Below are 22561 nucleotides of genomic sequence, written 5' to 3'. Positions count from 1 at the left end.
CCAGGAAAGTTTGGGGAAAGAAAAGAAGGATGAGGTATATAGGAAGTCACAGTGAGGTTGTAGAAACCTACAGGAGATGGGATGCCCAGTATTCAGACCTGAAGATGCTCCTAAAGATGTCATCACTGATGATGTCATACACTGCCTTAGATCTAAGAATGGCTCAAGCTCATGTTCCAAACTGCTGAAGTGACAAGCATTGTTCCCTTTGAACACCAACTTGCTTTTCAGCAGAGGGGGCCACCGCAAAGGAAAACAGTCAGAAATTCAGAATGATTTGGGCCAATCTCTTAACTGGCCCCACAAGAAAATACCTGAAGAAACCAGAGATGAGATTAATTTGGAATCTACTGATAAAAGCAAGCGATAAATTATATTCATGCCCCTTTCAGTATGAAAAATATATGACATATTAGAGAATATAAACCCCCCAAGCCCAGTAAGTCCTGGTGTAGGCAAAATTTGCCTCTGTCTGCAGAGCTATTCTAGTTCAGCTGCAGCTGTAGCAGTTTCTTATGTGGGAACAATTTTATGGGTGAAAACACCTAAAGTTACCCTACTTCCCACTAAAGTGTCTCTTCTGATTAAACTCTCCACAGTTCAGCAAAGCATTCCATGACATGATTGCCGTAGCTCATGCAAATTTTCTCGTTCAATATTACTTCCTTGCCCCAGTCTGCATCTCACAATTTCTCTCTCACGTACTCTCCTCTATTCCCACAAAGGCTGACAGCTATTATTTGGCTTTTGTGACATTCTATGCGATAGAGGTGAAAGGTTTTCAACTTGAGCTGCATGCAGAAGGGGAGTCGGGGTAGAAGTGTTGGTTTTTCCGAGGGCAAATGCTTTGCCAAGGAGGAAACCGCTCTATATTCACGGCCACAGAGCTACAAGATTAGTTCCTTGGAAGTGTAAAGAAAGAACCCCATGACATCTCTGCTGAACAAAATAAAAATAAAATAGAGAATGAGTGTTTGACATGTGTGTTTGCTAGCACTCTTTTCCCTTTGCACTTGGAAATGCCCAAGTCTATTAAGCCACAGCATCTATTACAAAGCAATATTCAGGGCCTGCTTTAAGCAATAGCAGGAAGAGTCAAAAGCACTGCTGGAGAGAAGACTATATAAAACCAGGCATCTGGGAAAATGCAGACCTCTGCCTGAATTCTTTGGAGAGGTCAGGTGTTGCACACAACAGTTTGAAAATCAGGTGCTTTGCAGAGAAGCACGGTAACGGTTGGAAATGTGTTTGTGTGTGTGGGGGGGGAGAGAGATACACCCAGAAAATGTTGACTGCTTTGGTGTTTCAGAAATACAAGGCGATTCATAATGAAGTATACAGTTTCCAGATGCTGTAAAACAGTAACAGGCAATGACACGGACCACAATTGTGAACCGTGAGGTACATGTACGGATAAAGTTTGTGTTCCGCTACTGAGGGAAGTGACGTAGGTGATAGCGTGAATGTCACGTAACTAGTCAGGCAAAATGGCTGAATCTGCAGTGGAGAAGGCATGTTGTGTTCTTGAACTGAGCAGAACAGAATCTGTAATTGTTGTGTGACGGCATTTTTGATTGCGATTCAGAAAACAACCTCCAAGCAGAAAATGTATTCGTGACTGTTTGTAAAAAAAAAACAAAAAACTTTAAACATTCCCCTACAATTCTGTTACGGGTAACATAAGTGTCAGGGCTGGCTCCGGGTCCCAGCTCACCAAGGACCAACGCTAGCCGGTAGTAAAAGTATCAAAGTCTTTATTGAAGAATAGATTCCATTTCAAAGCCTCAGCGTCCCAGCCCTACATCTGGACTCTAGACCGGCGAAGCTCCGTCTGAGTCCCCGCCCCCTGCGCACCAGTTTAAGACTCTAATCTTACTCCACCTCTTCCTTCTCTCTCTCTTCCTCTGTGTCCTACTACCCCCCGGGGTCTCCTCCCTCCGGGACTCTTCTGAGGCAGACGTTGACCCCTCTGACTCCTCCCCCTCTCTTCGGCGGGCTTTAGGACCTGGCTCCCTACCCGGGCTGCCCACCTTGCCGCCCTCCTGTACATTTGAACTTGGCGCGCGCGCGCGTTTAACTTTCCTGATGACCGTTTCCTCGCTCCCTGACGAGGGTGTGGTCCCTCCTGCCTCACGTTCTCCCGCTGCCCGCGCGCCCCCTGATCCCGATGCCTGGGACTCCTCCCCCCTACTGCGCTCTGGGGGGGACGCTGGTCCGGATTTCCAGCTGCTACTCTCTGAGTCCCCTCTGGCCCCTTCTTCCCGAGGTGCCCCCCTGGGCACTCCCCTTGCCCTGACTATGGGGGCCCCTTTCTGTGAATCTTCCGAGTCACTGGAGAGACTCAGAGACCTCGGACTGCTGTCTTCGCTGACATTTCCTTCGGACTCCTCCCCCTCACTCTCCACTTCCTCCCTCTCCTGTGACTCTGTACCTGAACCCCTGACAATAAGATATATTGCATTCTTCTTTTTTTTATAGTGCGTTGAAACTGTATACTTCATTATGAATCACCCTAAAGGTAAAGGGACCCCTGACAGTTAGGTCCAGTCGTGGACGACTCTGGGGTTGCTGTGCTCATCTCGCTTTACTGGCCGAGGGAGCCGGCGTACAGCTTCTGGGTCATGTGGCCAGCATGACTAAGCCGTTTCTGGCAAACCAGGGCAGTGCATGGAAACACCGTTTACCTTCCTACCGGAGTGGTACCTATTTATCTACTTGCACTTTGATGTACTTTCGAACTGCTAGGTTGGTAGGAGATGGGATCGAGCAACGGGAGCTCATCCTGTCCTGGGGATTCGAACCACTGACCTTCTGATTGGCAAGCCCTAGGCTCTGTGCTTTAACCCACAGCGCCACCTGCATCCCTATGAATCACCCTGTATGTGCTTAATTATAAACAGATTTAAGGAATCTCCAGTAAGCATTTCAGAGCCAATCTAGAAACAGTTTCACTCACCACAGATCTGAGATTAGCTTCCTTCCCCAGCTGTTTCATTTAACAACACTTGCAAAACCTGGTACCTTCTGAATGTTTTGGGCTCCCATCAGCTCTGGCCAGTGTGGTCAATGGTCAAGTGATAGCCTTGACTCATACAATGTTGCAACAGATAATGCATTGGGGCAGGGGCAAGGGGGGGATACGATGTCTAGACCAGCTCTCCACTGGCAAAAGTTTGTCTTAATGTCATAAATTGACCCATGTGGAACCATGCTCCCACAGCACAAGTCATTTCGAACATTCATCAGAGTGATATAGTAAACACAACCATTTTTATCTAGAATGTTACTCATAGGTGATAGAACTTACTCTTGGGAAATCTGGGTGGATTGTCATTGACATCAGTGAGAGTGATGTTCACCGTAGTAGTTCCAGCCAATCCTCCAAGCTGGCCTCCCATGTCCTTGGCCTGAATGAGAACCTGATATTGCTCTTTGACTTCTCTGTCCATGTTTGGCAAGGCTGTTCGTATGACACCTTTTAAAAGAAACAAAATGAAGTTTCTCTGTGAGGTAGCAGAACATTTACAAAACAGAATACTGTACCCATGGCATCAAATTCATAGAATTGTTTGGCACTGAACAGTGTCCACAGAAAATGAACATTAATTGGATGCATACCACTCTTATGCTAGTAGACTATAAAACAGGAGCTTTAAAAAAACTATTTAAATTGGGGGGGGGACACCATTTGGTTGTTTGTTCTTGTTTCTTTGTTTGGCAATAATCAGAGGTACTTTTTGAGGGAGGGTAGATAGATAGATAATTTATTACGGTCGGACGCCAGCTTATAAAACACACTTGGGGGTATAATCCCAGAAGGAAAACAAACATTTAAAACAATGTACAACAATAAATTTAAAATTTATAAATGTGATAAGCGTATAGACACTTAAAACTTTAAGATAAGCTACCGCAGAGAGATGACCCACAGTCACCCATGGAACCGAATTTGGGGATGTTCTTAACGAACTAGTTTGGGTCGGGGGATGGTCTGTGCCTACAGATCTGTACACAGAATCTGGCGACCGTCCGGGTCGTCTTATGAGCTTTGCCTAACAGGAAAAGGTCAAATTTTTGCTTTTCCGGGAGGTCAGCGAGCCTCATTAGCAGGGGATCAATGGTCTCACTACGTACCTCTTCATAAAAGGGGCATCTAAAGAACTGGGCTTCCTATCTCCCCCAATGAACAGGCACAAAGTTTCTGAGCATATGGGACTTTTTTAAAGGATCCTTCCAGGACCAGCGAGGGCAGAGCCGAGCTTCTGGCAAGTGTAAAAGCCCTTCTTGCATTTTTTGATACGAGAAAGAAGAAATATGCTGCTGGTACGGCTATATCTCTCTCAATTTCTCCAATTTTGAGAGAGGGTATATAGAAAAGGTAGGGAACGTGTGCAAAACATGGCTCCTCAGCACTCCCCATACATGACATCAAGTATGGGGCAAGTAAGAGGGGTTCAAAGGAACAAGTGGAAGCTGAAAGTGGGCTCCTGAATGTTCCTTTCGCTGCAGCATAGCACACTCTCCACCACACATCAGCTGATGCATGGTAGCAGCATGTCTTGCTGAAAGAGGAGAAAGCAGTTTCCTCCCCTACCCCATTTGTCTGCCCAACAAAATCTCTTTGCCTCTTTCCACCAAAAATTGAACTCAGCCTACAACTAAGTTAGCCTGGAAAGATAATGCCTGGTGAATTAATTCAATACATACACCAAACCAGTGTTTCCCAAACTTGGGGGTCTCCAGCTGTTTTTGGACTACAACTCCCATCATCCCTAGCTAGCAGGACCAGTGGTCAGGGTGATGGGAATTGTAGTCCAAATGCAGCAGGAGGCCCAAGTTTGGGAAACACTGCACTAAACAAAAGCAAAATCAACCAATCAAACGAACATCAGATCTTCATTATTAGGTGCCAGACAAAAATGTTCCTTATTAACCAGGCCTTTGATTGAGCCTATGTCCTTTTAAAATGTGGCTCTTTTGGGGGGACCTGTTATTGGGCAGTTGTTTTTATTTTGATTATATTTATTGTGTTTTTTAATGTTGATCTTTTATGTGAACCGCCTTGAGACCTCCCGGTATTGGGTGGTATATAAATTCAATAAATAATAATAAAAATTAGTTTTCAGAACAGAGGGTGTCTCTGTTAAGGAGCAAATACCTGTATAAATCCAATGGGCACCAGCAGTAGCCTCTGTTTCAGCATAGGCAGCTAAGACTGATGAGCCCCCATCCAGACTTTATTATATGCCATAACCCCAATAATGGACAAGAGACTCCTGCCTTCATCATTCCAGCTTGACAAATCCCCTGTCAACAGCCTCAAATGACAGGACGCCCCAGAAGTTTCTGAATCCATTTCATTTGCACTGGAAGAGGCACCTGCCAGGTGTGAAGTTGCATCTTTCGTGATGCTTTGGATCTGAGCAGAATTGCTTTCTGTGGAGAGTTGCAGAAGCTGCCGAGTCAGTGTCTTGTTGGGGGCTGGTACTGGCAAGGGTGCATGCTTTGCTGGGTGGCACAGAGTGAGGGAGAAGCTCTTTGGGATCATAGTATGGGGGCTACGGCCCAAAATTTAATAAATAATCAGCCTTCTCAAACATAGGAAGAAACAAAGGGAAATGCTCTGAACTTGCCTGATCTAGTGATCTAGTATAGAACCGTGATTATATTTATTCATGCACTGTATCAAAAATATCATCAAGTAGTTTTAAATCTAGCCAAAGTCTTCCTAATGAGCAATTGTCTGTCATCTCACTACAGATGTACTTAATCAAGCAATGATTTCCCCCCCTGGGTTGATGTCCAAAGGCTTGTTCCAATTTTTATTATGTAATAGAACTCGATCTTCAGTTTTTTGTTTTGTTTTTGTTTTAAATCAATGATAATAATAGTCATGTCTGAAAGAGCTCATGAGCAATATTCTCTTCCTTCTCTCATTTTTTTTACAAATTAAAAGTCTTAGTTAAAATGAGAAACAGTCTCTTCAAAAGCAGGTGTTCATGAGCTGTGCCATAAGCACTTAACCAGAGCAAATAATTATGTGCAGCTTACCCCCAAGAAAAAGAGAAAATATTTCATTATTTGCCTGCACCTTGCCAAATGACATAAGGGATCTATACCACGGCTCTGTCTATAGAACTTGCATTTTCTTGGCTGCAGTAAAAATCTGATCTGTGACATAAAAAAAACACAGACTCATAGGCAGGGAATGGAGAACTAGGGATGATGGTATTTTGTACAAAAATGGAGGCCAAATAGTTGGACAGGGTAAGCAAAATATTTAGTTCTAATCCATTTGCAAGGAAAAAATCTTACCATGTAGCCCAGGTATGGCCAAACTTGCCCCCCTCTGCTTCCATATCAGGAACCTTCTCAAGTTCCTCAGCAGCTCTGGGCTCAACCAGTTCATTTACCTCTGTCTGTGAGCTTGAGGGAGAGGAGAAGCTTATACAAAGAACTGGAAAGGAAAGCGATCAGTCCCAATGGGGAGCAGTGGAGAAAGACAAATCACTGCTAAAGCTGCCTAGACCCCCAGAAGGATAATGGCTTTCCGATAGGGTATTGTGGTTTAAGGAGAAGTGGATTGAACAAGCTCCCATGCTTTGAGACCACTCATATCCAATGACCATGGCATTTTTCCCCCCAGTGTGAAAATCCCCAGCTTCAGAGTGAAAATAATTAATGAAGGTGGCACTGAGAACAAAAGCAGAAAGAAGCGGAGCAGGGGATCCTGGGGAAATCTTTGTTGTCATCATTCATCTCACCCAGAAACTTTATATAACACACGTATAGCCTGGATTTTAACACCTCTGTATTGTCAGCGAGATCTAATTAAAAGAAGAACATTAAAGGAAGCGATTTTTATCCCCTAGAGCCCGAGGAAGGGGGGAAAACACACACATCCTCATCCTAATTTAAAAAGTAAACTCTCTGATTCACACTTGCGATATCATCTTTTGTTAAAACAGGGTATATTTGACAGAGGACACGACCTCTACAGCGCCTGCACTGACAGCGTTATGCTGTTTCCACCTCCAGTCATTGATTAGCCAGGAAGCCAGGGTCTTTAACACTCCATCTGACATTCAAGGAGAGGTTTGCAGGGAAAAGAAATTCCATTTGCAGAAAGGGGGTAGGCAGGCAAGCTCTTTCTTACGTTGCATTCAAGGCACACAATTGGCAGAATTTAGTGCAGAGCATTTTGGTTAAGTCATTGAATTATTAAATACAGAAGCAGGAGTGACATTTCGGAACACAGGGCAAGATATGCAATTAACTGTCATCCTGTCCCAGGAGCATTTCTGGGTCCCTCTACCAGCACATCTAGTGGACTCTGAACAACAGCCTGACATTATTGCTTCCCTCCCATCCTCCAGGCCAGACAAATGCCAAAAGCAAGCAGCTGGGGAAAGGCAGGTTTCCCACTGAACACCAATGTTCATTAAAAGTCTGGTTTATTCCAGATTAATAAACATTTCCTGTAGCATCCAAGCAGTACTGCACACATGCTCAGAAGATCCTAGCTAAAACTCATGTGCAGAATATAGCCTACTGGAAATTTGACTCAGGGTAAGATTAAACCAGATTAACCGGGGGGGGGGGGGGAGAGATATCACCATGCATTGAGATTTCATATTATATTAAACCATTTGTCTATGTTTGGATAGCGCAGTAAACTACACTTTATCATGTTAGGAATGAGCCTGAAGTTCATGCATTCTCCTTTCCATTTCCCATTCCAGTCCTGCCACGAAAATGAACTCAGAAGCCTTGCTTGTGCTTTTGATTGACCAAGTTTAGCATTCTATTCAAACCCTACACTGTGCTTAATCTTAACTATGGTTTGTTGAAAGAAGTCAACTTCATAACCACATACCCTCCGATATTTGTCCGAGGAAATAGGGACATCCTATTCTATAAGAATAATAATATTTATACTCCATCTATCTGACTGGGTTGTCACAGCTACTCTGGCCAGCTTCCAACATATTTGAAAACATAATGAAACATTAAAGAGTTTCCCTATACAGGGCTGCCTTCAGATGGCTCAAGGGTCGGATAACTCCAGACCCCCCAAAATTCCTCCAATGAAAACAGGGATGTCCTAAGGAAAATCAGGACATTCTGGGATCAAATCAGAAACTGGAATGGCTTCTGTAAATCTGGGACTGTCCCTGGAAAATAGGGACACTTGGAGGGTCTGTAACCCACAGTCTAAAGTGGCTTGTTTCAAACAACCCATGCTTAAAGTAACCACAGTGTATTGCATTGCCATAACACGACCAACTGTGGTTAATCAAATCAGAAATTAAAGCTTCCAAATGCCTCCTCCTGGCCATGCTGAAGGTGAGGGGTGGAGTGGTGGCACAGAAGCCTGAGGCTTGCCATTGTTCATTTGCATCACAGTAAACCTTTGTTTAATATGTTGACTCAATGTAGCATTGGGAGTTGGTCTGCTATATAAGCCACAGCAGATGGAATGAAGTTATATGGTTTTAGCAGAAATGTTATAAAGAATTAAGCAAAAACTGATTGTTAATGGGCTAAAGTGGAAAATTTAAAGTTAAGATTGTGTTAAGATAAATTATAGAACAAAAATTGAGAAAGAGGGAAAGGATTTGCTGAATTAGCTAATTTGAACTAGAATACAAAAAAGGAGGTGTGAGGAAGTCGAGGAAACAAGTAAATGAAAGATAAAGGTATGGAATTTGGAAGTGTTTTTAAATTTTTTTGTTTTTTCATGTTGTTTTGATGTACTGTTTTTCTTTCTATTTTTGATGTATTGTTTGTTAAAAAAAATTTATTGTTTTTTTCTCTCTCATACTTTCTTTCTGTAACTATAAAACTTCTAATAAATATTATTTTAAAAATAATAATATATAAGCCACAGCAGAATTCTAAGTCAGATTCAAATTGCTGATGCTTAAATGTACCATCAGAAGGGGTGGTGGTGGGGATTTGTACACAGAAACCTAGCATGTCAGTGTGCTTACCCTCTTCCCTGACATTCTAGTTTTCTATGACAACGGCCCTTTTATACAGGGAAACATTTAAACTTGTGATTCCAGCCCCCATCTGCTGGAAATGATAAAATTCAGCAAGATGTGCACCAATTCTGAAAACAGCTCTTATGTTTCAATCAGGGGTGCATGGGAATTGTGTTTATTATGTAGCAATCACTATATTTGGGGTGTGGGAAAGGCATTCACAGGGGAGAAGCAGCACACAGGAGTTCTCCCACCTAACTTGCAATGAAGTTGCTTAGGATTGCAACCGGAGTCACTGACATCTATAACAAATAGCTGTCAGCTGTTTTCTGGTCTAAAGCAACCTTCTGCAGTATGTTAAGTGTTGTAAACGATAGGCTGAATTGGTACAATAACTTAGGAGTGGCTTGAAATCAGAATTGTATGGGCTCCATTCTACCTGTGAAGTTATTTTTGTGAGGTGGCACAGATGTGGCAATTTCAAACATGGTAACTGCATCCATTTTCTGAACCTTTGTGGGCAACATTGGAATAATTGTTTATTTGTAAATTCTAATGGAAAGGGACCCAGTCCGCAATGCTTGGATTAATGAATGGCTCAGAATGCAGTTCTCCAAATCTCATGTGCTGAATTTTTCAATGCAGTTCTTGGCACAGAAAAGTAACCAAAGACATAAAAAATAAAAATCTTTAGACATGCATATTTCTGTAAGAAAATACATCCAGAAATGTATTTTTGAATATGCATTTATATGTGTGTTTTCCTTTTTGTGTTATTGGCTCAGGATAATGCCAAAAAACAAACAAACAGAGAACAGCCTTATGAATTAACACATGAGAAATTGGCATGGACTGTGAAGTGGCTGATACACCCATCCCTTACCATAATCACCTGGAAGCTGTTTTACAAAATTTCCCATATGGAACACTGCCTGTTCATTTCTTTGATAGACCTTTATTTTTATTCAGCAGAGCAATCCTTATATTTGTTGAATTCTGAAAAGGCAATGCTACTTACCTTGTGCTAACAGGAAACAGCTGATGCTTTTCCACAAACAATAATACTGTCACCTTTTCTTCCACTGTCATCGGATAAAGACTGTCCAGGTGGGCATCTAATCAGTTTGATATTTGAAAGTGGGAAGCAATATGATTCTCCCTGGCAAATATGTTCATTACCTGTCTTGGGATCAATGGAGAAATATGGCTGTCCCTGAAGGATGCTGTAAACCACTCTGGCACTGTTTCCATAGGTTGGGTCATCAGCATCGGTTGCTTTGACCTGTAGCACATATGCCCCTAAGAAAAGGTGAAAAGAGGGAGAGAGAAAATGGTTTCATTTAGTACCGTATTGCTCCAAATATAAGCCACACACAAATATAAGCCGCACCTTTAAAATTCAAGGGGGGGGGAGAGAAAAAAAAAGACAATACCCAAATATAAGCAGATCCCTTAAAACTCTGCAGGCACTCACACCCGTTCTGTTTTACCGTATGTCTGTTTCAGCAGCAATATCATAAAAGCCAATTTTTGTAAGGTGGTGAATTTAAGCAGCACTTTAACTTTTCACGGTCGGAATTTAGAAAAAAAGGTGCAGCTTATATTCAGGCCAATGTGGTAATATAGTTTCTGGATCTAGTTTTCTGGATGAAGTAATATTCAAGGTGTACACTCAAGGTATGCTTAAAACAAGCTTCAATACAAATGGGTCAAAGCAGATCAATGAGCACAAGAAGAACCCTGTTGGATCAGACTGAAGACCCATTTAGTGCAGCATCCCTTTCTCACATTGTCTGACCAGATGGTGTGGAAAGCCTTCAAGCAGGACCGACATGCAAACAGCACTTTCCCAGCGAGGCACATCTCCTGTGATCATGGAGGCAGCAGGTAGACCACATGAGCAGCAGACATCAATATCTTATGCTCTGTTTGTGTTTCCCTCATTTCCTTTGTAAAAGCTGCAGAATGTCTTGCTAACTGATAGGTGCTGGGAGTGCAAACTATTTGAGCCAACGACTGTGTTCTCTTAGGGTTAAATGTCAGAACTTACATGCTGGCAGTGGGCAGGGCAGGAATGAAAGGTTGAGTGGGGCACCTCTTTTGTCTCTCTGCAAACCCCTCCCCTCCATGGCATTTCCCATCTTACCACTTGAATGAAAGAAGGCCAAGGAAGACTAGGGCAGGCATAGGCAAACTTCCTGCCCTCCAGATGTGACAGATGCATCACGTCCTGTTGAGCAAGGACATTCTTTATTTGGGGGCATTTTTCGGTTTCTGCAAAATCACTGTCGGTCACTGTTTCATCCTATTGTCGCCATTTAGGGGTGCTTGGTTAACATTTTGTTAGCATGAGTTGATGGACCCATCACTGTTCAAGTTCCAGCTCCTCCTCCAAGGTCTCTAGAAGTTAAATCTCTGAGTTGGAGGAGGGTGGGCTTTGTGGTCTCTAGTGCCTATACAGTGGTACTTCGGGTTAAGAACTTAATTCGTTCCAGAGGTCCGTTCTTAACATGAAACTGTTCTTAACCTGAGACACCACTTTAGCTAATGGGGTCTCCTGCTGCTGCCGCTCGGCGGCGGCACGATTTGTGTTCTCATCCTGAAGCAAAGTTCTTAACTCGAGGTACTATTTCTGGGTTAGCAGAGTCTGTAACCTGAAGTTTCTGTAACCTGAAGCGTCTGTAACCCAAGGTACCACTGTACATCTGAATGTGTGTAGATGGACACTGATACCATGGAGTAGTGCACACCATGTCATTTTATTTGCTGCAACTGCTGGGTATGTTTGGAATTGTTTGCCTATTGTAGGGCAATTGTGTTCTCCTATTCCAGGCATCCCAAACTTGGCCCTCCAGCTGCTTTGGGACTACAATTCCCATTATCCCTGACCACTGGTCCTGTTAGCTAGGGATGATGGGAATTGTAGCCCCAAACATCTGGAGGGCCAGAGTTTGCCTATGCCTGCCCTAGGGCCACAAATTGTTCCACTGGCTTAAGGGCTTGGTGTTGTGTAGGTAGAGGCAGTTAAGGGCTGCTCCTGAGATTGACCAAGACCACCTTCCTCTAACGCTCACTATAGAATCATAGAATCATAGAGTTGGAAGAGACCACAAGGGCCATCGAGTCCAACCCCCTGCCAAGCAGGAACCACCATCAGAGCACTCCTGACATATGGTTGTCAAGCCTCTGCTTAAAGACCTCCAAAGAAGGAGACTCCACCACACTCCTTGGCAGCAAATTCCACTGTCGAACAGCTCTTATGGTCAGGAAGTTCTTCCTAATGTTTAGGTGGAATCTTCTTTCTTGTAGTTTGGATCCATTGCTCCGTGTCTACTTCTCTGGAGCAGCAGAAAACAACCTTTCTCCCTCCTCCATGTGACATCCCTTCATATATTTGAACATGGCTATCATATCACCCCTTAACCTCCTCTTCTCCAGGCTAAACATGCCCAGCTCTCTTAGCCGTTCCTCATAAGGCATCGTTTCCAGGCCTTTGACCATTTTGGTTGCCCTCCTCTGGACACGTTCCAGTTTGTCAGTGTCCTTCTTGAACTGTGGTGCCCAGAACTAATCTTGCCATGCTACAACTTCCTACAATATACACCTCCAACCTTTCAACTGGGTATGTGTAGATACTCTGGAGGAGACATCTATTGACAAGTGAATACATTTTCCCAATTGCATTGGCCAAGCCAAGGTTGGGGTGACAGAAAGGAACTGACTCAGAGTGGTCTATTCAGAACATCATAGAGTTAAAAGGTGGGGGGATATCCCATTCTATACATATTTAAGGAACTTCAGGTGGAATGCAACAAGTGGCATTCGTGTTCTGTAATGCACATGTACATTTCTGATATTCACTAGCTGTGCCAGAGTATAAAATCTGGCCATTCTGTGCTAGCTTTCCTCTTAAAACTGCAGGGTGGTGTTCTTATTATTCATATGGCTGCTCTAAAAATGTAACACTTGCAATGGTAATATTGCCAAATATAGCAGGCTGTCACCCAAAAAAGAACAGCCTGTCCTTATTTCTGTATTCCAGCAAAATCAATCAACATCCATCCACCTTGCTGCCTTGCCCTCAACTTCTGTGCTGTTTTTCCCTCTCCCTTGAAAGAACTGCAAAGGAGATTTAAGGATTCAGTATATTGCAATTCAGATCAGGAAGGCCTTAGATGCAGACTGCATTTTCCTGACCTGTCATTGGCAAAGCCTTATGACCGTGAAAGTATATGGAGCATCTGTAAAGAGAGATGCTGACATTGCCTGTCTTTTAGGGGAGGGGGAAATTACCAATTATGTGCTGTAAAGATAAACTCCTGAAGTTGATTCCTCCATAAGTAATATGAGAAAGAAATATTTGACCTAGAGAAGAGCTTTTTTCTAACTTGCTACATTTGTGTCTGGGCTGCTCCTGATAACAGAATAAGCTTGCTGGCTCCATCAATATCTCAGCTGTTAGAAAGAGCATTCCCATCTCCTGCTGTACATTCCTGAAAATGTATATATCTTCTCTTTTCCAACTGTCTGAAGTAACATTTTTCATATAAACAGTCCAGCCAATCTGTGTTATGAATAATAGCAAGTCAGGATTTTATTTATACATGTCCTCCACATGTTAGAGAGGGATATATACAAAATGGGAAGAAAATGTATTCGTATTTTGTGCAGGCCCATCTAGTACCAGAAATGATATTTGCAAGCATGAAAAATTAGATGTATTTTTGAAAATCTCAATTCAAAGTTATGAATGAGGGCTTTTTAAAGTAAAAAGTAAACATGTTTCCTGATTGCAAAGTAAAAATGCTTTAAGTTATGTTACGTTTCTCAATTGTTTCGATTTTCAAACATGAAATCTCATAACTGTTAAATGTTAAATACCAATAACCATCTCATGTTCTTGCTAGAATTCTCTCTCCGCACATTATCATTGTCAAATGCTAACTAATGTTAAAAATGAATGCATGCCAACTATCAATTATGACAAACCATCTATGCTATTCACCAATGACATATACCATATACCAACTTTTCAAACCATTTCAAGCTATTTTCTGGGAAACCTTGGTTCGGCAGAAGTTTATCAAGGAATTATTCAAGAAGAACAGCTAAACAACAGAAGTTGCATCCAACAACTGATCTTCCTCTGCTATGCACAGACAAAATTCAGAAAATTCAAAATTAGGTGAAGAACTGCAGCTCACCAGCAGAGCTCCATGTATGCAAAAGGTCCCAATCCCTGACATCTTGATGTAGGGCTGGGGAAGAATCTGGTTAAAGGCCTTAGCCTCTGCCAGTCAACGGACATACGGAGTTGGATGGACTAATGGCTTATGACAGTTTCTCCCTATGCTTTCTAATACTCAGCATCTAAATCCAAAAAGGGACAATTTCCCCTTTTTTAATCTCTAGCATCAGTTCCTTTCCTAATATTATGAGAGCAACATTATTTGATATATATCACTCATCCAGCCTTGGTTTAAGAGACATTTCATCACGATGTGGCATAGGAACACTTTGAACAAATTTAAATGACAAAGAGAACCTGCTTCTAATCTGGCATAACACTGATTGGTACCATGAATCAGATATCAAAATCCTCTAATAGCACAGTCCTAACTACACCTACTCAAAGGTAAATCTCATATGCATCTCACATACACACATACCATGCATCATACTGTTTGGAGGATACGAGGCAAGGTTCCACAGGTAAAAATAAAATAAAATTGCATGCTACATCCCTGTCCTAGATAGTGAGAAGGGTAAATCAAGAGAGAATTGCTTTCTAGCAGTCATCTCATTACTTTCATGCCAGAGATACTACTCTGTAATAGCCCCAATCCATCACAAATCATTAAGATTTCTTTCTTCTTTTTCATGGATAGTAGAGTTTGGGGAGGGAACCAAAAAATTTCCCTCCTAAGATTTTTTTCTTAAAAAGTAACCTTTTTATACAGTTCTGCCATGCTCTTAACTTTTTGAAAAAGATGAAAAATCACAAGTGAACCTAAAAATGCCCCCATATAGGAACCTGCTGCCACACTTTGCAGTCAATGCGCATGGTTTTTCTTAATTGCAAAGGTTTTTACAATATTTATAAATTTAGTAAAAAATGCAGATTATGATTATGTATTTACAAGGCTATCTGGAAGTTTAGACAGTCCTCTGGCTCACCTAACATTTATCGTGTTTGCATGACTAAAGGAAATGGATTCGTTCAAAATAGCAGCTAATAGGCTGTACCCAAAATGCATGTTAAAAAGACTTGCAGGGACAGAACAACTGCCCCAAAAAATATTGTAGTGGGAAGAAGCACACAACTTTATTATAGCAAGTATGTAAGTGCACAAGCGTTTGGATAACAATGGAAGTTTTCCAACTGAGTTTGCTAATCTTGCATTTCCATTTCCATGCTGTCAGTTTGCGTGACTGAAGCGGGGGCAGGAATGGAAAGGCTTCAAGAAAAAAACAAAACACAAATACATCTTCTAGTTGGACTCTTACTGATGTGAAGGAATCGTCGATTGACCATTAGTGTGAGAAGTGCTGAAGGTCCCTGTCTATTCTTAGGTGCCTCCATTGTACTATCCCACGGGTGTGGGAACTTCTGGCCCATGGGTCAAATTTCGTCCACTAGGCTTCCCACTTGGTTTACAGGGCCATTTCCCCCCAAACCATACCCACCTGCCCCACACTTGACATCATATATGACATGAGGTGGGGCAGGTAGAGGATGCAGTTTGATCAGTGACATGTGTCAGTTGCCTGTTGGAGATTGGTTGGGCAGTAATTTTGGGCTTCCTAGTTTACTGCCGTGGGACGCGGGTGGCGCTGTGGTCTAAACCACTGAGCCTAGGGCTTGCCGATCGGAAGGTCGGCGGTTCGAATCCCCATGACATGGTGAGCTCCCTTGTTCAGTCCCAGCTCCTGCCAACCTAGCAGTTCGAAAGCACTTCAAAGTGCAAGTAGATAAACAGGAATTGCTCCAGCGGGAAGGTAAATGGCATTTCCATGTGCTGCTCTGGTTTCGCCAGAAGTGGCTTAGTCATGCTGGCCACATGAGCCGGAAAAACTGTCTGCGGACAAACGTCAGCTCCCTTGGCCAGTAAAGCGAGATGAGCGCCACCACCCCAGAGTTGTTCGTGACTGGACGTAACTGTCAGGGGTCCTTTACCTTTAGTTTACTGCCACTTGAGATGGAACAGTAAAAAAAAGAGAAGCTCTGTCCAAGTCCCTCCAAAGTAGGCCTCTGATTTTAACACATGCCACGTAAACAGCACCATCATTTGGCCTTTGGTCAAAAAAAGCTTTGATGAGTCTCTTCTCGATTCTCCTCCCTCCATCTCCAAAATGCAGCATCAGCTTCAAAATATCTGAAAAAGCTCCTCAGCAGAATGCCACAGAGGGGTGGAAGGGCTGTCACACTTAGTTTGAAGGGTGGGAACAGAAATAGATGGATGCCCAGCATTTGAACATTAATGCAGCTCGACAACCGTAATGTCACTCAGAACATGCAGCACTCATGGCCATCAGCCCTTGCCTTTCAAAATCAGTAGCATCATCCAAAGACCAGGCAGAACAAGAGGACAGCCATGTGAAACATTTTCAAAGCCGATTTGCATACCGACCGATGCGTGCTCCTGGGTGGCTGTGTTGCCTTCAGAAAGCCAGGTGTGTGATAAAGAGACCTATGCATAGCATGACAAATAACCTCCCAGAAATTGGACATGACACGAGAGCTCAAGGAGAAGCTTGCCATAAAACCACAATGGCAACTCTAATATGCAAAGCTTCCGACATGCTGCACTTCTCATAGATTAGCACTGTGCACGGCAAAAAAGAATTGCAAGTCTCAGCAGCAGCTCGGAGTAGGTCAGAAGGAAACAGAGGTGTAAAGTAAATGGGATTTGTTTCTGAACAAGCCGCACAAAGCAAGAAAAGTGACACCTCTAATTGCTATAATTGACTAGTGGCCGGTGTGAGAGTGCTGTGCTATCTGATACACAAAACACTTTCTAATAAAAGTTGCTACAGAAATTGAGCCTAAAGAGGTAGTTTGAAGCAAATCTGGAGTGGCTGGGTGCTAAATACCTAAGAAATTGCAGGTGCTAAATACCTGAGGAATTCTGCGGACTCTAACTGAATTGCAAACAAGGAGAAATCTGACAGGAACAAGGAAGCTTCTCCCCATGAAAACAACAGAGGAATTTCAGAGCCCCAAAACTAAAAGCCCCAAATAGCTTCAAGAGCCAGTGACATTTCTCACTGAAGTCTTGAACCTCTCTGTTTTTTGATTATCTTTTCACATTGTATGGTTTTTTTTACTAGCTTTTTACTACAATTTGGAGAAGGGACTTTTAAGATCTAGCTCTGTGGTTGCTAATCTACTCTGGTAACAAAAAGGCCTTTGAGAATTAAGACTTTATATTATCTCTTACAATCAGCAGTGTACCGGTATTTCATTGAGAAAATGATGATGATGATTTTTTTTTTTTTAAAAAAAACACCCTTATATTTGAAATTTTGCACCAGAAGCCCAATCAATGCCAAGTAGCCAGAAAATTCATTTTAAAGAAAGAAAGACACTTAGAGAAAATATAGGTGCTTTATAAAGTATTTTGAATGAATGAATATACTGTTTCCCCCTTTGTATGAAACATTTTATGTGCTATAGATATACAGTTATTGCCAGCTCCGAAAGGTTAATGTGCCTTACACTCTTCTCTAACCTGGTGTACTCCATATGTTTTGGACCCCAACTCCCATTATCTCTGACCATTGGCCATCTGTTCTATTAAACATGGCTATGAATCCCAACATACAAATACTACCTCAACTAGTGTTGGAGCAACAGCCCAAGCTCCTTCCTTCTCAGCAAGTCTGGGTTTATGCTTGATCTTCACTCCAGCCCCCATGAGCTGTCCATGGTGCTGAACGATCATGGGCAGCTATAAACCTATGCCATGCCTGGCTAGGACAGCTCCCAAGAACAGAAAAGAACCGACCAAAATATTCTCCTTCACACAACTATTAAAAGCCTCCTTTGGTCACAGATATTTTATACCACATATTAGTACAAATGAACATATAATTAAATTCATATTACCCGCCTTTCAATTATTCATCTTCAACATATGTTTGTGCCAATCAGAGAAACCTTAGCAAGTAGCCTCGTTGTTCCTTATAACTTGTTCACAACTACCCCTTTCCCTTTCCCAACCTCATTAAGAATAAGACAAATTGTCAGGGAAATAGGGAGTGAAAATGTATTGAGCTATGAGAGACATACCCCACTAAAAACTTTATTTTCTACCCTGGTTCTCAGAGTGTAGCCATAATATCACAACCTCCTTCAAACTGTGAGAATTATAGCATTGGTTATTAGTATCCCTTTACTACACGGAAATTATACTCCTCCTCATAAGAAACACAGGGTTTCCTACCTTCAGACGCTCCACACCAAATCAATACAATGTCTGGCAGTTTATTTCTTCAGTCATGACTTTCTGTCACCAGGTGGCACTATTTTCCTTGCAGACCTTTTGTAACTAGATTACAAAAGGTCCTTAATTCTTCCTCTCACTCTGCATCAACACATTTTGTACACTTGTGGGCCCTATGTTGACTTATTTTTATTAGTGTTCATCACTACAGTTTGGCTCTTCAACAATATTTTTAAAGTTCCACTAGGTCCCTCTCTCAGGCATACTTTGCCACCTCCTTGAGCTCTTCAAGAAATGATTATGTCAAGCTTATTCATTGATAGTTTGCAGGCTGCGACTTGGAGAAGGCACTTTTAAGATTCCAGTGTCATCCTTGCTAACAGTGCAAAAACTTTCTTCAAGAGGAAAAAGAGGCATGCCTCAAAATGGTACTGAAAAAGGAATGGAACTTTAACCAAAAAAATTATATATCACCCCAAACATCTTGTGGATTGCCCAGAAACTTTCCCTGTGGATAGAATAATTCAGTTTGTTGAGATATTTTAGATCAGGAGCTACAACGGTTTTTCTGCCCATGGGCAGAAAATGGTGGCGCTGTTGTGGGCATGACATACACATCCTGCAATCAAGAACACTGAACAAACTATTCTTCCCAGACTGATTTTGGCAAGGAGAGGGGGTCCCATGCATGCCAGGGAATGTCTCTATGGCAAAGCCTGTTCTAAATGTTGTCTTACTAGAATAAATGTATGAATTGACTTCCTGTGCAACTAAGAATTGCTTCTATTAAAATGCATGCAGGACCCTCACCTATCCACAATTTCTGGATCGTGGTGTGGAGAATTGGGGGGGGGGAGAGAAGGATGGTTACTGTTGGGAGCCAGGTAAGTCTTCACTAATCCTGGAGGGGCATTCCACCATTTTAGGGGTAAATGATTGAAAAGTACTTTGCTAACCTACCCTAGAGCTGGCCACATGAAGAGGTATCCTTGAATATATCCTTGCTCTTTGTTTTGTCTTAAATAGTTGAAAGTATATTGAAAGTATATTGAGGGACGCGGGTGGCGCTGTGGGTAAAAGCCTCAGCGCCTAGGGCTTGCCGATCGAAAGGTCGGTGGTTCGAATCCCCGCGGCGGGGTGCGCTCCCATTGCTCAGTCCCAGCGCCTGCCAACCTAGCAGTTTGAAAGCACTCCCGGGTGCAAGTAGATAAATAGGGACCGCTTACTAGCGGGAAGGTAAACGGCGTTTCCGTGTGCTGCGCTGGCTCGCTAGAGCAACGATGTCACGCTGGCCACATGACCCGGAAGTGTCTCCGGACAGCGCTGGCCCCCGGCCTCTTGAGTGAGATGGGCGCACAACCCTAGAGTCTGTCAAGACTTGCCCGTACGGGCAGGGGTACCTTTACCTTTTTATATTGAAAGTATATTTAGCAGCTCACATGTATTGCAAATAAATCCCACAGAAAAGCGTAAGGACATAAGGAGAGCTTTGCTCGATCAGACTAAAGGCCCACCTAGTCTAGAATTGTGTGTTCACAATGGCCAAGCAGGTGCCTATGGGAAGTTTGTAAGCAGAATATGAGCACAATAGCACTCTCTTAGTCATGAGCCCAATAACTGGCATTCAAAGGTATATTGCTTTTGTTCTTGGTTGTAATATATTACATTCTATTTTATTCATTTTCCAATAAAAATCTTCCAATTATTAACAAATCAAATCAAATCATATACATTATCGCCAATTATAAATTCCATATTAAATAATTTCCAGGGATTCCCCATGTCCTGGTTTTTTTCAAAGTGTCCATGTTTGTGGCCCTCACTACGTCTTGTGGTAAAAAAAATCCATAGTTTAACTACTTGCTGTGTGAAGAAGTACCTCATTTTGCATGTTCTGACCCACCTCGTTAACAGTTTGTTTGTTAGCAAATCAAATACTAACCTGTGTGAGTGTGTTTTTTAAAAAAAATATTTGACTCCTTCTAGAGGTGCCACCTTGTGTAAAATATTGGGGAGGGGACAAGTTAAGTCCCACCCTGCACAATCAATCACACATGCACCATTTTAATGGCAATGTCCATCACTTTTTTTGGGGGGGGAAGGCAGCCCCCTCAAATATTTTATGGGGGGGAGGGCAAAGCCCCAAGGAGTTGGTTCCTATGACTCCTTCTCCATCTTTATCCCTTTAGCTTTTATATATATATAAAGTAAAAAGCAGGGGCATATCAGTTCATTTGAGGGTGCATTTTACATGTGAAATAAGAGGACAAAATAACCAGTGGAATACTGATTCAGGTTTGGGAATCAAGTTAGTTAAATTCAGGGAGAAGCATCAACCAAGATCCATTGACTTGCATTTTGTATTAATCTTAGGGTACTGAAAATGAATTAATTTTGTTTCTTTTAACTTGAAGAGAAGACTTGTCAGCATAATTTCAGTCTCCTTCTTGCCTTTCAAGTGTGAGTCAAGGAAAAGGAGATATTGATGGTTCTACGTTTTAGATTATTATCACATAAATCTTCTTGGTTTTCTTTTATGGTTTGCACCAAAGGTGTAAAACTTATCAAATGTATTAGCAAAAAACTCTACTTTGCTATGCCAGAGCAAATCCACTTAAACCTCAAATAAATACAGAATCAGATTTAAAACAAGCACAAGAAGATCTTTTCTTTATGAACTTATGAAAAGAATGTACAGCTTGAACAAAAAGGTTTAAGTAACATCAAAACAAAACTTTTTTCAAACTTAGTGAACTTCTTTCATAACCAAACTTTATGATTCTTTAAAAACAAAACTATGCTTTATTATATTTGCACTAATTTAGCCCACATTGAACCTGAAGCTCCCATGCTTCTTTGCATCTATTCCCATGGGACAAATGAACAGTTCAGCATGGCAAGTTTTAGGGGTGACACATATCTGCACTTTTAATGCAGAATTAGGGTGTTCCTCCTGTTCACTTGTATTAGCATCTAGAAGAAGATGGAAAGCTCCCAGCCCTGGTAAGCCAGACAAGCAGCATTGCTTAGAGCAGAGACCTCGGGTCCCCAAATGTTGCTGGGAATTGTAACCATTGTCCCTGACCATTGGGTCTAAGATTGCTGAAGAAGATGGGAACTGTAGTCAAGCAAAATCTGGAGACCCAATGTCCCAACATCTGGAGACACTGTGGTGCAGAGCGTTTCTGAACATACCCACTCATCTCTTCTTTTTCCTTGAAGTTTGGGCAAAAGACTTTTTAGTTGTTTCACCTTGCTGTAGTGTATGGTCACAGGCAGATTGGGGTAAACTTTGCTCAGAAACTGAGATGAATGTTTGTGTGTATGAATATTTTACAATGTTCCTGCACTGAAGGAGATCTAGCTTTTTGAGGGGTACAGGAGTCTCCTAACAAACCACCCAGAATGATTTTATGTAATCTGGTGGGACTATATTTGTTATGCTTCGGATTTAAATGTCCAGCGTTCATATCTGCAGTCCCACCACTTACACTGAGAAGGGCAGATTTGGGGTAGCGGTGGCAGGAATAGTCAACCACTGGCCTTTCTTTTTGAAGGAGGATAGAGACAAAACACTCTCTGTAACGTAGCTGCATTGACATATATCTGGTGAAGTATCAGAATGGCAGTAGGTGTGCACTAGGGTGGGAAATCGATCAGTTTCAGTTTCTCTCTCTTTCTCATTTTTTTTCCCCAGTACAAAGTTCAGTTCTCCACATTTTCACATACCATATTTTTCGCTCTATAAGACGCACCAGACCACAAGACGCACCTAGTTTTTGGAGGAAAACAAGGAAAAAAATATTCTGAATCCCAGAAGCCAGAACAGCAAGAGGGATCGCTGTGCAGTGAAAGCAGCGATCCCTCTTGCTGTTCTGGCTTCTGGGATAGCTGTGCAGCCTGCATTCACTCCATAAGACGCACACACATTTCCCCTTACTTTTTAGGAGGGAAAAAGTGAGTCTTATAGAGCAAAATATACGGTAAGTTCTTTTTAAGTCAACATGAAAATTCATCAGTGAATTTTTCATAAAATTCCTTTTTTTGTAAGCTATTTTTCCTGATTTGCAATGTGAAGTAATTTTCCCTAATATAATGCATTTTTGTATGCTATTTTCACTAATATAC

The 22561-nt window shown here is 42.1% G+C and overlaps 1 protein-coding gene across 8 annotated transcripts in view; it reads right to left on the bottom strand.

The window, feature by feature from the left end:
• The window catches only part of CDH12 (cadherin 12), a 668983-nt gene that overhangs the window by 66789 nt on the left and 579633 nt on the right, over positions 1-22561 (bottom strand). For all 8 annotated transcript variants that reach the window (XR_014513371.1, XM_083449414.1, XM_083449413.1 and 5 more), the window contains 2 exons: positions 10167-10286; positions 3308-3475 (listed from right to left, as the gene is read on the bottom strand). Coding sequence is in view for 7 of the 8 variants with exons in the window: in XM_083449414.1 (XP_083305540.1) it covers positions 3308-3475; positions 10167-10286 (288 nt within the window). In the remaining variant the exon portion in view is untranslated. The remainder of the gene's footprint in view (positions 1-3307; positions 3476-10166; positions 10287-22561) is intronic.

The sequence above is a fragment of the Podarcis tiliguerta genome (assembly GCF_965153285.1).
Source record: "Podarcis tiliguerta genome assembly, chromosome: 7".
In the NCBI taxonomy this organism is placed as follows: Eukaryota; Metazoa; Chordata; class Lepidosauria; order Squamata; family Lacertidae; genus Podarcis; species Podarcis tiliguerta.
The sequence above is the reverse complement of the archived record's forward strand: the minus strand, read 5'-3'. Positions and strand labels throughout refer to the sequence as shown.